Raw genomic sequence first — 15,559 nt, forward strand, 5'->3', positions numbered from 1 at the left:
ACTAGCAATGATAGGTGCTGCACACTTGTGTAAATATGGATCCAGATTATCAGCGCCTAACGATTTCTTTGAATCTATAGCAGATAAGACCTCATCTTCTGTGACTTTTTGAAAATTAAAAAACGGCTTACTGTTTTCCACATCAGCTGGGGGCCGAGGGGCTGAAACAATAGACCGTTCAGGATCATGTTGGCCATTTTCTCTTTCAAAAAGAAAACCAGTAGAAATAAAGTGCTTATTAAAAACATCACAAATTTCAGTTTGGTCACCGACGATCCCAGATTCTAATGTAATTTGCTTTGGCAGGGACGTCGAGGAGTTTCCTCGTTTAAGTGAATTAACGGATTTCCAGAAGTTAGAGGAATCACCAGCAGACTCTGTCATAGCACTAGATTTTACCTTTTTTATTCCTCAGGTCCATTTATTTCTCAATTGCCAAAAAATCACCCAATCAGCTGTTTCACCAGTATTCCTCGCCAAGAGCCATGCTTGATTCTTTTGCAGGAAAAGGATTTTCAAATCAGAGGAGAACCAAGGATTAGTTCAATTTTTTTTAAACCCTAAATCACTTTATCGGGGTGTCTTTATCAGCAATGGAGGTAAAAATGTATGAAAAGAAAGAGAACTCTAAAACTGGGTCCTCCAATCCTCTATATGTAATTATTGGCGGAGATTCACGTCATATTTTCTGATATACTGTAGGTGACATGAGTCTCACTAGTGTTGAGTAATGTGCTGTTAAAAGTGGTGTAGGTCCTATTTATTTAAAGAGCATATTGACGTTAGAAGCAATAAGCCTACTTCCGGCGCCGACAGAGATGGCCGCCTCGCTTCGCGTTCCTATGCAGTTTTTTGTTTTTTTACGTGTTATTTCTTACATTAGTACCCCAGGTCATCTTAGGTTTCATTACATACAGTCGAGAAGAACTACTGAATATAAGATCAGCGTCAACTCACCATCAGTACGACCAAGAATATGTTTTTCGCGACGCGGATCCTGTGTTCTGCCTTACAAACAGGACAACGGAGTGGATTCCATGCAGCGACCCAAAAAAACAACTCCGAAAAAGAGGGAAACGAGGCGGTCTTCTGGTCAGACTCCGGAGACGGGCACACCGTGCACCACTCCCTAGCATTCTTCTTGCCAATGTCCAGTCTCTTGACAACAAGGTTGATGAAATCCGAGCAAGGGTAGCATTCCAGAGGGACATCAGAGACTGCAACGTTCTTTGCTTCACGGAAACATGGCTCACTGGAGAGACGCTATCCGAGGCGGTGCAGCCAACGGGTTTCTCCACGCATCGCGCCGACAGAAACAAACATCTTTCTGGTAAGAAGAGGGGCGGGGGCGTATGCCTTATGGCTAACGTGACATGGTGTGATGAAAGAAACATACAGGAACTCAAATCCTTCTGTTCACCTGATTTAGAATTCCTCACAATTAAATGTAGACCGCATTATCTACCAAGAGAATTCTCTTCGATTATAATCACAGCCGTATATATCCCCCCAAGCAGACACATCGATGGCTCTGAACGAACTTTATTTAACTCTCTGCAAACTGGAAACCATTTATCCGGAGGCTGCATTCATTGTAGCTGGGGATTTTAACAAGGCTAATCTGAAAACAAGACTCCCTAAATTTTATCAGCATATCGATTGCGCAACCAGGGGTGGAAAGACCTTGGATCATTGTTACTCTAACTTCCGCGACGCATATAAGGCCCTGCCCCGCCCCCCTTTCGGGAAAGCTGACCACGACTCCATTTTGTTGATCCCTGCCTACAGAGAGAAACTAAAACAAGAGGCTCCCACGCCGAGGTCTGTCCAATGCTGGTCCGACTCCACACTCCAAGACTGCTTCCATCACGTGGACTGGGATATGTTTCGTATTGCGTCAGATAACAATATTGACGAATACACTGATTCTGTGTGCGAGTTCATTAGAACGTGCATTGAAGATGTTCCCATAGCAACGATTAAAACATTCCCTAACCAGAAACCGTGGATTGATGGCAGCATTCAGGTGAAACTGAAAGCGCGAACCACTGCTTTTAATCAGGGCAAGGTGTCTGGTAACATGACCGAATACAAACAGTGCAGCTATTCCCTCCGCAAGGATATCAAACAAGCTAAGCGTCAGTACAGAGACAAAGTAGAATCTCAATTCAATGGCTCAGACACAAGAGGCATGTGGCAGGGTCTACAGTCAATCACGGACTACAGGAAGAAATCCAGCCCAGTCACGGACCAGGATGTCTTGCTCCCAGGCAGACGAAATAACTTTTTTGCCCGCTTTGAGGACAATACAGTGCCACTGACACGGCCCGCAGCAAAAACATGCGGTCTCTCCTTCACTGCAGCCGAGGTGAGTAAGACATTTAAACGTGTTAACCCTCGCAAGGCTGCAGGCCCAGACGGCATCCCCAGCCGTGCCCGCAGAGCATGCGCAGACCAGCTGGCCGGTGTGTTTACGGACATATTCAATCAATCCCTATACCAGTCTGCTGTTCCCACATGCTTCAAGAGGGCCACCATTGTTCCTGTTCCCAAGCAAGCTAAGGTAACTGAGCTAAACGACTACCGCCCCGTAGCACTCACTTCCGTCATCATGAAGTGCTTTGAGAGACTAGTCAAGGACCATATCACCTCCACCCTACCTGACAACCTAGACCCACTCCAATTTGCTTACCGCCCAAATAGGTCCACAGACGATGCAATCTCAACCACACTGCACACTGCCCTAACCCATCTGGATAAGAGGAATACCTATGTGAGAATGCTGTTCATCGACTACAGCTCGGCATTCAACACCATAGTACCCTCCAAGCTCATCATCAAGCTCGAGACCATGGGTCTCGACCCCGCCCTGTGCAACTGGGTACTGGACTTCCTGACGGGCCGCCCCCAGGTGGTGAGTGTAGGCAACAACATCTCCTCCCCGCTGATCCTCAACACTGGGGCCCCACAAGGGTGCGTTCTGAGCCCTCTCCTGTACTCCCTGTTCACCCACGACTGCGTGGCCACGCACGTCTCCAACTCAATCATCAAGTTTGCGGACGACACAACAGTGGTAGGCTTGATTACCAACAACGACGAGACGGCCTACAGGGAGGAGGTGAGGGCCCTCGGAGTGTGGTGTCAGGAAAATAACCTCACACTCAACGTCAACAAAACTAAGGAGATGATTGTGGACTTCAAAAACAGCAGAGGGAACACCCCCCTATCCACATCGACCAGTAGTGGAGAGGGTAGCAAGTTTTAAGTTCCTCTGCATACACATCACAGACAAACTGAATTGGTCCACTCACACAGACAGCATCGTGAAGAAGGCGCAGCAGCGCCTCTTCAACCTCAGGAGGCTGAAGAAATTCGGCTTGTCACTAAAAGCACTCACAAACTTCTACAGATGCACAATCGAGAGCATCCTGGCGGGATGTATCACCGCCTGCTATGGCAACTGCTCCGCCCTCAACCGTAAGGCTCTCCAGAGGGTAGTGAGGTCTGCACAACGCATCACCGGGGGCAAACTACCTGCCCTCCAGGACACCTACACCACCCGATGTTACAGGAAGGCCATAAAGATCATCAAGGACATCAACCACCCGAGCCACTGCCTGTTCACCCCGCTATCATCCAGAAGGCGAGGTCAGTACAGGTGCATCAAAGCTGGGACCGAGAGACTGAAAAACAGCTTCTATCTCAAGGCCATCAGACTGTTAAACAGCCACCACTAACATTGAGTGGCTGCTGCCAACACACTGACACTGACACTGACTCCACTCCAGCCACTTTAATAATGGGAATTGATGGGAAATGATGTAAATATATCACTAGCCACTTTAAACAATGCTACCTTATATAATGTTACTTACCCTACATTATTAATCTCATATGCATACATATATACTGTACTCTATATCATCGACTGCATCCTTATGTAATACATGTATCACTAGCCACTTTAACTATGCCACTTTGTTTACATACTCATCTCATATGTATATACTGTACTCGATACCATCTACTGTATCTTGCCTATGCTGCTCTGTACCATCACTCATTCATATATCCTTATGTACATATTCTTTATCCCCTTACACTGTGTATAAGACAGTAGTTTTGGAATTGTTAGTTAGATTACTTGTTGGTTATTACTGCATTGTCGGAACTAGAAGCACAAGCATTTCGCTACACTCGCATTAACATCTGCTAACCATGTGTATGTGACAAATAAAATTTGATTTGATTTGAACTATTGTAGCACTGTTTCGCGCTGTTCTGAGACGAACATGGGGACTGGTCTTGATCAATCAATTAGATTTTTATTTTCAGTTCATCTCTGTTTGGGTGTTGGTTAGACTAGAATTTAAAAATGAGGGTGCAGAAATGTTATGCTCTTAGTGTAACCTTTATTTATCTAGGCAAGGCGTTTAAGAACAAATTCTTATTGACAAGGATAGCCTACTCCTTCCTCCCCGTCGGGGAATTGAACCCCGGTCTTCTGCGTGGCCTGCCCGCAGGACATGAAGATTCTTTAGCTAAATAGCCCAATACTGTACTGGCGACCATCACATTATACAGCGCCATATTTTCCGTTCCATCCTAACAGAAACCCAGAGGGTACCAAGTACCAATCAAAAGTTTGGATACACCTGCTTATTCCAGGATTTTTCTTTATTTTTACTATTTTCTACATTGTAGAATAATAGTGAAGACATCACAACTATGAAATAACACATATGGAATCAGTTAAGAACAAATTCTTATTTACAAGGACAACCTACTCCTTCCTCCCCGTCGGGGAATTGAAACCTGGTCTCCCGCGTGCCAGCATTCTCTTGTACAGCCATTATTGAAGGTACTTGAGGTCACCAAGAAAGTCTGGACATGGCTTTCTCTCCCATATGTAAGGAATTAGGCACCTTCCCATGTTTTCTACAGTATGTATTGTAGGCTGTTTACTTGTCGGACTGCATAGTAGCCTAATAAACAAATGCAGGTGACTTATATCTTCTAAATGCTTTATTATCCAAATGTAAAAACATATACTGTACAGTACTGTATTTCATCATCAGCATCTTTATACTTTTGTTAATGAAATAATGATAAAAAATACTCTTTCAAAATGCAGATGTTGATTTAGTTACGGATCCATAACAAATTATTGTCAGAATAAATAGCACTGAATTACAGAAATATTGGAACAAAGTTGTCTAATGAAGGCAAACAAATAGTTACTTACTGGAAAATACTCTTTCAAACACACATAGTCATGTTGTACAGCGTCATTATGGCTATTAGCAGGGCTATATTTTGGCTTTCATAAATATTATTTTGGCCTTTATTCAGATTACAATCGCTCACTGTCATTATACAGTTGAAGTCGTAAGTTTACAAACACTTAGGTTGGAGTCATTAAAACTCGTTTTTCAACCACTCCACAAATTTATTGTTAAGAAACCATAGCTTTGGTAAGTCGGTTACGACATCTACTTTGTGCATGACACAAGTAATTTTTCCAACAATTGTTTAAGACAGATTATTTAACTTATAATTCACTGTACCACAATTACAATGGGTCAGAAGTTTACATACACTAAGTTGACTGTGCCTTTAAATGGCTTTTAACCTCTTGAATCTAGGGGGAACTATTTTCATTTTTGGAAAAATAACGTCCCCAAAGTAAACGGCTATTTTGTCAGGACAAGATGCTAGAATATGCATATAATTGACAGTTTAGGATAGCAAACACTCTAAAGTTTCCATAACTGTAAAAATATTGTCTGCGAGTACAACAGAAATGATATTGCAGGCGAAAGCCTGAAGAAAAATCCAATCAGGAAGAGACTCTTATTTAGAAAGCTCTGCGTTCCTATGCGTCCCTATTGTGCAGTGAATGAGATATCAACCAGATTCCTTTTTCTATGGCTCCGCTAATGTGTCTAATGTGTCTTTTATTTTGAAAAATGAGCCTGAACGTCAACATTGCGTCAGTGGTCAGCTGAAGTCTCTGAGTGTTTTGTGCGTAAAGGACAAATGCGGCCATTGTTTCTCTCTATCCTACTAAGAAGCCACCAGTCCCGGTTGATATATTATCGAATAGATATTTGAAAAACACCTTGATGATTGATTATAAACAACGTTTGCCATGTTTCTGTCGATATTATGGAGCTAATTTGGAATATTTTTCGGCGTTGTAGTGACTGCAATTACCGGTCGATTTCTCAGCCAAATGTGAAGAACAAACGGAGCTATTTCGCCTACAAAAATAATATTTAGGGAAAAAAGGAACATTTGCTATCTAAAGGCTGTGCCTTTAAATTCCAGAAAATGATGTCATGGCTTTAGAAGCTTCTGATAGGCTAATTGACATCATTTGAGTCAATTGGAGGTGTACCTGTAGATGTATTTCAAGGCCTACCTTCAAACTCAGTGCCTATTTTCTTGACATCATGGGAAAATCAAAAGAAATCAGCCAAAGACCTCAGGAAAAAAAATGGTTCATCCTTGGGAGCAATTTCCAAATGCCTGAAGGTACCACGTTCATCTGTACAAACAATAGTATGCAAGTATAAACACCATGGGACCATGCAGCCGTCATACCGCTCAGGAAGGAGATGCGTTCTGTCTCCTAGAGATGAACCTACTTTGGTGCAAAAATTACAAATCAATCCCAGAACAACAGCAAAGGACCTTGTGAAGATGCTGGAGGAAACAGGTACAAAAGTATCTGTATCCACGGTAAAATGAGTCCTATATCGACATTACCTGAAAGGCCGCTCAGCAAGGAAGAAGCCACTGCTCCAAAACCAACAAATGGACAATGACCCCAAGCATACTTCCAAAGTTGTGGCAAAATGGCTTAAGGACAACAAAGTCAAGGTATTGGAGTGGCCATCTCAAAGACCTGACCTCAATCCCATAGAATATTTTTGGACAGAACTGAAAAGGTGTGTGCGAGCAAGGAGGCCTACAAACCTGACTCAGTTACACCAGCTCTGTCAGGAGGAATGGGACAAAATTCACCCAACTTATTGTGGGAAGCTTGTGGAAGGCTACCCGAAACGTTTAACCCAAGTTAAACAATTTAAAGGCAATTCTCAAAATAAAGTGGTGATCCTAACTGACCTAAGACAGGGAATTTTTACTTGGATTAAATGTCAGGAATTGTGAAAAACTGAGTTTAATGTATTTGGCTAAGGTGTATGTAAACTTCCCACTTCAACTGTATATAACCTTCCCGCTGTAGACGTCTATTTCAGCACCGTTTCACACTGTTCTGAGACAAGCATGGTGAAACGAAAATGTTCAATTATATTCCATGATATTAAGATAATGTGTTGACTGAATATAAGCAAGTGATGTCTGCTAAATAATCAAGTTAGGTTTCTGCAGAAATAAATAATTTTAAATAAGAAATTGGCTTTATTTACAAATTAGTGAGAATGTCTCACCATGTTCAAGAATGGCCTTTTTCTCACTCACTCTAGGTTAAATTCAAATTAAATCTCCAAAATATTGTTACTTTTTAAACAAAGTGATTATTATTTATTTATTTAGAATTATATAAAAGTCCCTTAGATATTCTCATAGATCCTAACAGAATATTCCCCTTAGATATTAATTTAGAATTCTCCAATGTAATTGTTGGCAGAGAGTCTCGTCATTGAAATAAATATATTTTAGATATGCTATAGGCCTACCATAGGCGAAATGAATATTTGTTTCACTACAATTAGGGTGTGGAAATGTTATACACCTTAGATAGTAATTTAGAATTCTCCTATGCTGTAGTCTACTCCCGACCGTCACGTTGTACAGCGCAATATTTTCCATTCCATCCTAATGGAAATCCTGGGGGTTTCGTTTTTCTCGGAATAAAAAAACGATAATATCAAATTAATTAAGCCAAATTTCTTAAAATCAATCTCATGTACTCTGTTATTACAAAAAAGGTTTTACATTTTCTAATGTAAAATAACGGGCCCGTTAATTAAATAACGGGCCATAGAATGCTGTAGCAGCCCGCAAGATGTGCTGCAGTATGACACAACTTTTAAAGGAGGAACCACTGTAGCTTGCAGATATATTGCATTATTCCTTGTTATAAGCATATATGAGCCTTTATAATGTAAATTGTCCATTTTAGGATAGCCTCAGTTTCAAGATGACTTCTTTCAATCTCAGGATATCTTAACAATGTCTTAACATATTAAGCCTATCTGGCAAAAAAATGATGTCCTTCGTTTCTGATGGAGCTCATTTTAAAATCTCTGCATAATTTACTTAAACTTGTCGAATCCATGCACTTCGGTTACTGTCTTGAAGCACATCAAGTGCACAGTGTGTCAATTGTCACAGTGTGTGTGTGTGTGCTTGCAGCAGCCAGCTGGCGGAGGTCAAGGGATTGTATCAGGAGGCCGTCTTGCTGAATACAGATGGGGTGGACCCGGACCTCCAGACAGGCCTTGGGGTCCTGTTCAACCTCAGCTCCGAGTTTGACAAAGCTGTGGAGGCCTTCAAGTCAGCCCTGTCTGTCAGACCTGAGGTATCCATTAATATAGTACAGAAACACACACACTATGCACAAACCTTTCACAAAAACACCTAAACCTACCACACGCACATGCACACACACACCCTTTCAGCCCCACCTATTCTGGTTATGTTGTGTCTGTCAGGACTACCTGCTGTGGAACCGCCTGGGGGCCACACTGGCTAATGGGGACCATAGTGAGGAGGCAGTTGAGGCATACACCCGGGCCCTGGAGCTCCAGCCAGGCTTCATCAGGTCCCGCTACAACCTGGGCATCAGCTGCATCAACCTGGGAGCGCACAAGTAGGCAAGGGGTATGGGATGGGATGGGTTGAGCTGAGTGAGAGAGCAGTCAGATAGGGAGAGAGTGGAGTAAAAGATGCAATAATAATTTTCTACTTTATAGTGCCCTTCATTACATTAAAGAATCTCAGAGCTTTAAAATAAGACATGCAATTTAGAAAAAACAACGTCACATCATCATGAGATGGACAGTCATTAGAAAGTTCATAGCTTGAGTGGTCATCTGAGGGAGGGGGCAAGCAAGCAGCACGGTCTTATCAAGGTGTCTCGCGTCTACTACCGAAATGGAGCACCCACTTGGATGATGCTACGGCAGTCACGTGGTGCCAGAAAGCACACCACATTTCATAATGTTACTTGTCCTCCCTACGATCCTCATCACTGGACACCTCTGCTGTCATGCTTTTCAGGCTTCTCTTCATCCTCAACCTCTGAACACTGGCTGGCATTTGAATCAAAACATTTGCCAGCTAGCCTGTTAACATTAGCTTGCTAGCCAAACAAACAAATGACTTGCCAGCTTCAGTCTTAGTGCTTTGGTTGATTCTGATGATATTAGCTATACTAATTGTTCATTCTTAAAACAAAAAGATTGTATGGAAACAATCCAAATGAATTACAAAAATATTTACTACAAAAAAAAGGCTTATGTAGCGTGGTTCGTTTTGCGTTGTGTACTTTTCATTAGTACGCTGCCACAACTGGAGGTCTGCTAGTTGAATTGTTTTTATTTGCCCTGCACACGAAGAGACGACACACAATATTTTAGCCCTTGGCGCAGTCATAGTGCTCAGGCACCTTGCTATGCCGAAGGGCAGGCAAAAGAGAGCGTCAAAAGGAAATAACAGGTGCTGCGTGCACACATTCAGTGCACAACAGCACAACATACAATACAAACAAAATGATACAGAACATAATTCAGACAACATAAAGACATACCTGCACACGAAGAGACAACACACAACATGTTAGCCCTTGGCGCAGTCATAGCTCTCAGGCACCTTCGCAAGCACATGGACACTCACTCAAACACGGTCCCAAGTACTCACGAGTTACAATAAATACCACGGTTTTATATTGAAATATCGCGGAGACAAGGACAACATTCCTTGCTAGCCGAAGGTCAGGCAAAAGAGAACAATAAGGGGGTACGGATGTACGCGATGGACAAAACCAAAATAAACAAAACTTTTACAATCACATGTACAGTGGGGCAAAAAAGTATTTCGTCAGCCACCAATTGTGCAAGTTCTCCCACTTAAAAAGATGAGGCCTGTAATTTTCATCATAGGTACACTTCAACTATGACAGACAAAATGAGAAAAAAATCCAGAAAATCACATTGTAGGATTTTTAATGAATTTATTTGCAGATTATGGTGGAAAATAAGTATTTTGGTCACCTACAAACAAGCAAGATTTCTGGCTATCACAGACCTGGAACTTCTTCTTTAAGAGGCTCCTCTGTCCTCCACTCGTTACCTGTATTAATGGCACCTGTTTGAACTTGTTATCAGTATAAAAGACACCTGTCCACAACCTCAAACAGTCACACTCCAAACTCCACTATGGCCAAGACCAAAGAGCTGTCAAAGGACACCAGAAACAAAATTGTAGACCTGCACCAGGCTGGGAAGACTGAATCTGCAATAGGTAAGCAGCTTGGTTTGAAGAAATCAACTGTGGGAGCAAATATTAGGAAATGGAAGACATACATGACCACTGATAATCTCCCTCGATCTGGGGCTCCATGCAAGATCTCACCCCGTGGGGTCAAAATGATCACAAGAACGGTGAGCAAAAATCCCAGAACCACACGGGGGGACCTAGTGAATGACCTGCAGAGAGCTGGGACCAAAGTAAGAAAGCCTACCATCAGTAACACACTATACCGCCAGGGACTCAAATCCTGCAGTGCCAGAGGTGTCCCCCTGCTTAAGCCAGTACATGTCCAGGCCCATCTGAAGTTTGCTAGAGAGCATTTGGATGATCCAGAAGAAGATTGGGAGAATGTCATATGGTCAGATGAAACCAAAATAGAACGTTTTGGTAAAAACTCAACTCGTCGTGTTTGGAGGACAAAGAATGCTAGAAAACCATACCTACTGTGAAGCATGGGGGTGGAAACATCATGCTTTGGGGCTGTTTTTCTGCAAAGGGACCAGGACGACTGATCCGTGTAAAGGAAAGAATGAATGGGGCCATGTATCGTGAGATTTTGAGTGAAAACCTCCTTCCATAAGCAAGGGCATTGAAGATGAAACGTGACTGGGTCTTTCAGCATGACAATGATCCCAAACACACCGCCTGGGCAACGCAGGAGTGGCTTCGTAAGAAGCATTTCAGGGTCCTGGAGTGGCCTAGCCAGTCTCCAGATCTCAACCCCATAGAAAATCTTTGGAGGGAGTTGAAAGTCTGTGTTGCCCAGCAACAGCCCCAAAACATCACTGCTCTAGAGGAGATCTGCATGGAGGAATGGGCCAAAATACCAGCAACAGTTTGACCATCTTGTGAAGACTTACAGAAAACGTTTGACCTCTGTCATTGCCAACAAAGGGTATATAACAAAGTATTGAGAAACTTTTGTTATTGACCAAATACTTATTTTCCACTATAATTTGCAAATAAATTCATTAAAAATCCTACAATGTGATTTTCTGGATTTTTTTTTCTAATTTTGTCTGTCATAGTTGAAGTGTACCTATGATGAAAATTACAGGCCTCTCTCATCTTTTTAAGTGGGAGAACTTGCACAATTGGTGGCTGACTAAATACTTTTTTGCCCCACTGTATGTACAATATTGATGTGGAAAAAGTGTTTGTACACCAAAGAATAACATTAGCTATGCAGCTGTAATTAAATAAAATACACACTGAAATATTATTATTATCAAATTATTAACATCCCCTCTTGACCTGGCCAATTTGAATTGGTCCTTGTGTGCGACTTGGTGCATAATCTAGGGGAACAACATCACGCTGCTACACTTAGGCTGCTACTAGGGTGCCATGGCAACTGTAGAACGATGTTGTTGAAGGCTTACTTTCCTGTGGGGTTAGGAATAGTATATCCAGGTTTAAAGGGATAGTTCAGTCAAGTTTACTGTTTCCTTACCTTGAACGCAGTCTAATGAGGGACTGACTGGACAGACTGGCTACTTTGACAAAACCAAGTCAATGATTACAGTCTTTCCTTGTCCATAGACTGCTCTCAAAGTAAGTATATATACTTTTAATTGAGCTATCCCGTCCTACCAATGCTAACAGGGGTCCTAACTCTCCAATTGTTTTACACTGAACAATGTTAATGCTATTAAAGCTGTTTGTAAACAAACCCATATTTTGGGTTACAGAATCTCTTGGTCCATGTACTACTTTCTACTTATCCATAAGATGAATTGAAGTTGTAATAACGGCAAACTATTCCTTTAAGATTAAGTAAAATTGTAATATCAGCGAACTCTCTCTTAAGATAAAGCAAAGAGAGTAATAATTAAAAGACTTTAAAGTTGTTGTTTTTTAAATCTTTTTCCTGATTTTTTTTTTTAGGGAGGCAGCTAGTAACTTCCTGACTGCCCTTAACCAGCAGAGGCAGAGCCAGAGTCACCAAGTCATGTCGGCTAACATCTGGGCTGCCCTTCGGATCGCCCTCTCCATGATGGACCGGCCCGAGCTCTTCCAGGCTGCGAACCTTGGAGACCTGGACCGTCTCATGAAGGCCTTCGAAATGGGGCGGGTTATGTGACCAGGTTTAGCGGGGCTCCTCAGATAAACAGTTCGCTAATTGGCTAGAGGGTTGCCAGATTGGTGACCAAGAATGGCTTCTGTTAATGTAAAGTTAAATTAATCTGACAGAAGAGAGATGAATGTTATTGAAGATCGGACAAAGGGGGGGATTGTAGAATAATGGAGGTGTTCTAGTGTTTGAAATGCCATTATAGTGGAAATATTGGAAGACCTGAACCAACTAGGGAAATATACACACTCTTTTAATTTAGACTGGCCTCCAGCAGCTGAAATTAGGCTACAATAACGCAGCCATAGATCAAACGTGGTCATTTATTCCCCATTCGTTTTGGTATGGCACTGTATACAACTTCTGCTGTGTGGTCATATACCATCTACTTTAAGTGGATGGGAAGATTGTTTGTAACCCGTTGAAACGGATTTGCACCACTGCAATGGGGTACTACTATTTATTTTTTATCCCCGAAGAGCACAACATTGACTGAGAAAAGGAAAGACAGAGTCTGCTGTAAAGTAGAGGAAAAACAAGCCATGCATGCCCGGCAATCACATTGTGAAAGAACTGAAGCCTTATACTAAGTGAAATGATATCAAATGCACAAGTCGTAATCACTTTTATAGACAGCAGGTACTGATGGTCAAATTGTGTGTAATAGTATAGACTAGAGTCCTCTTGTGTATAGTTTCTTGTCATTTTGTACATACCTGTATTTATTTGGAATATCACTTCCATGCAATGCTCCAAGTACAGTATGTAATATATGACTGGTTGACAGGTCCGATAGGCCGGAAAGTAAATAAGCTAATTTGGACATATACACACGTTTGTCGGTACACAGACTGCCTCTGGATGAACAATCATTGTACCATTTGGTGTGTGTGTGTGTGTGTGTGTGTAGCTTGATTTTTATTTCAGCCACTCTACAGCAATAAGTGTCGTGTTTTTCCACAATGCCCACTTACTATTCAAGTAGTAAGTACCCGTACACACCTGCTTGCGACACCTGTTCCATCTGTTTTTGCAACATCAGTCACATGAAAGGATGTCTTCCTCTCATCTTTACTAGCATCTCAGTAGCAACTAGTGACGTTCAAACAGTGCTTTGTGATCCTGGCTTCAAAGTGTGGCAACAACCGCTGAAAATGAAATCCCTCTAAAGCAGCCTGTCATGTTCAAATGATAGTGATTAAGTCAACAGCGAGGAAAATGCACTCAAAAGACCCGTTAAAACAAGTTATGCAAGTCACCCGTTCGTTCATTGGTTTTACGAATCAGTGTTTGATGAGATATGATTTCAAGCATAAGTCATCTGCTTTTTAAGAAATTCTGTTTTTGAGGATAGATTTTCCAGTTTACTCTTTCTTACCAGAAAAAAGGTGTGGTGTTTAAAGTGAATATTGGTTTACAACTGAATTGGTAGTGGACATGTGTGTTGAATTGACAGTAAATTCCCTATGCAATATACAGTATATTTGTATAACATTGACTGTTGTCTCATATTTGGTTCAATTAACCAAACTCATTGTTTCTTTGGGAGTTTGAACTTCTGTCCACATGCAAAGGCTAAAGACATTACGATTAGTTTTTTAAAGCATATGTGTTAGTGCCAGGCTGGAACAAAAGCCTGTTCTCTGGAAGTGGAGTTGGAGAACCCTGATTTACACTAACCAATTCCCCATTTCCTTAGAATTTACTTTGGGTCTTTTTACCTTCTCAGATTCTCAATAAGTTGAATGTTGGCCATGGAATTTGAGAATGTTGGCTTGTGTAATGTAGTATAATAATATTTATTGACATTGTACAGTACATACAAATCAAATGGCAAAGTTACTAAACAGTTTCCCCACTGTTTCTACACTGTAAATAGTGTGCACTGTATTAAGTTACAGCCTAATTCTAAAATGGATTAAATAAAAACAAAATGCTCAATCTACACACAATACCCCATATTTACATTTTAGCAACTGTATTAAAAATAAACAGAAATAACTTATTTACATAAGTATTCAGACCCTTTCCTATGAGACTCAAAATTGAGCTCAGGTACATCCTGTTTCCATTGATGATCCTTGAGATGTTTCTACAACTTGGAGTCCACCTAAGGAAAATTCAGTTGATTGGACATGATTTGGAAAGGCACACCTGTCTATATAAGGTCCCACAGTTGACAGAGCCAAAACCAAGCGATGAGGTTGAAGGAATTTGGGAAGGGTACCAAAAGAATTCTGCGGCATTGAAGGTCCCAAAAAACACAGTGGCCTCCATCATTCTTAAATAGAATAAGTTTGGAACCACCAAGGCTCTTCCTAGAGCTGGCAGCCCGGTCAAACTGACTAATCGGGGATAAGGGTCTTGGTCAGGGAGGTGACAAAGAACCCGATGGTCACTCTGACAGAGCACTTGAGTTCCTCTGTGGGAGAAACTTCGAGGGACAACCATCTCTGCAGCACTCCACCAATCAGGCCTTTTTGGTAGAGCGTCCAGACAGAAGCCACTCCTCAGTAAAAGGCACATGACAGCCCGTTTGGAGTTTGCCAAAAGGCACCTAAAGACTCTCAGATCGTGAGAAACCAAGATTGAACTCTTTGTCCTGAATTCCAAGCGTCACATCTGGAGGAAGCCTGGCACCATCCCTACGGTGAAGCACGGTGGTGGAAGCATCCTGCTGTGGTGATGTTTTCCAGAGGCAGGGACTGGGAGACTAGTCAGGATCGAGGCAAAGATGAACGGAGCAAAGTACAGAGAGATCCTTGATGAAAACCTGCTCCAGAGGGCTCAGGACCTCAGACCCGGGCGAAGGTTCACATTCCAAAAGGGCAACGACCCTAAGCACACAGCCAAGACAACGCAGAAGTGGCATCGGAACAAATCTCTGAATGTCCTTGAGTGGCCCAGCCAGAGCCTGGGCTTGAACCCAATCAAACATCTCTGGAGAGACCTGAAAATAGCTGTGCAGCAACGCTCCCCATA

The 15,559-nt window shown here is 42.1% G+C and overlaps 1 protein-coding gene across 2 annotated transcripts in view; it reads left to right on the plus strand.

Annotated features, from left to right (window-relative positions):
* pex5lb (peroxisomal biogenesis factor 5-like b) overlaps positions 1-14,544 on the plus strand; it is a 156,962-nt gene extending 142,418 nt beyond the window's left edge. For both annotated transcript variants that reach the window (XM_024435030.1, XM_024435031.1), the window contains 3 exons: positions 8,386-8,551; positions 8,685-8,842; positions 12,391-14,544. In XM_024435030.1, the coding sequence (XP_024290798.1) occupies positions 8,386-8,551; positions 8,685-8,842; positions 12,391-12,586 (520 nt within the window). In that variant the 3' untranslated portion in view covers positions 12,587-14,544. The remainder of the gene's footprint in view (positions 1-8,385; positions 8,552-8,684; positions 8,843-12,390) is intronic.
* The last annotated feature ends 1,015 nt before the right edge of the window (positions 14,545-15,559 follow it).

This window comes from Oncorhynchus tshawytscha, linkage group LG10, assembly GCF_018296145.1.
Source record: "Oncorhynchus tshawytscha isolate Ot180627B linkage group LG10, Otsh_v2.0, whole genome shotgun sequence".
NCBI classification, from domain to species: domain Eukaryota; kingdom Metazoa; phylum Chordata; class Actinopteri; order Salmoniformes; family Salmonidae; genus Oncorhynchus; species Oncorhynchus tshawytscha.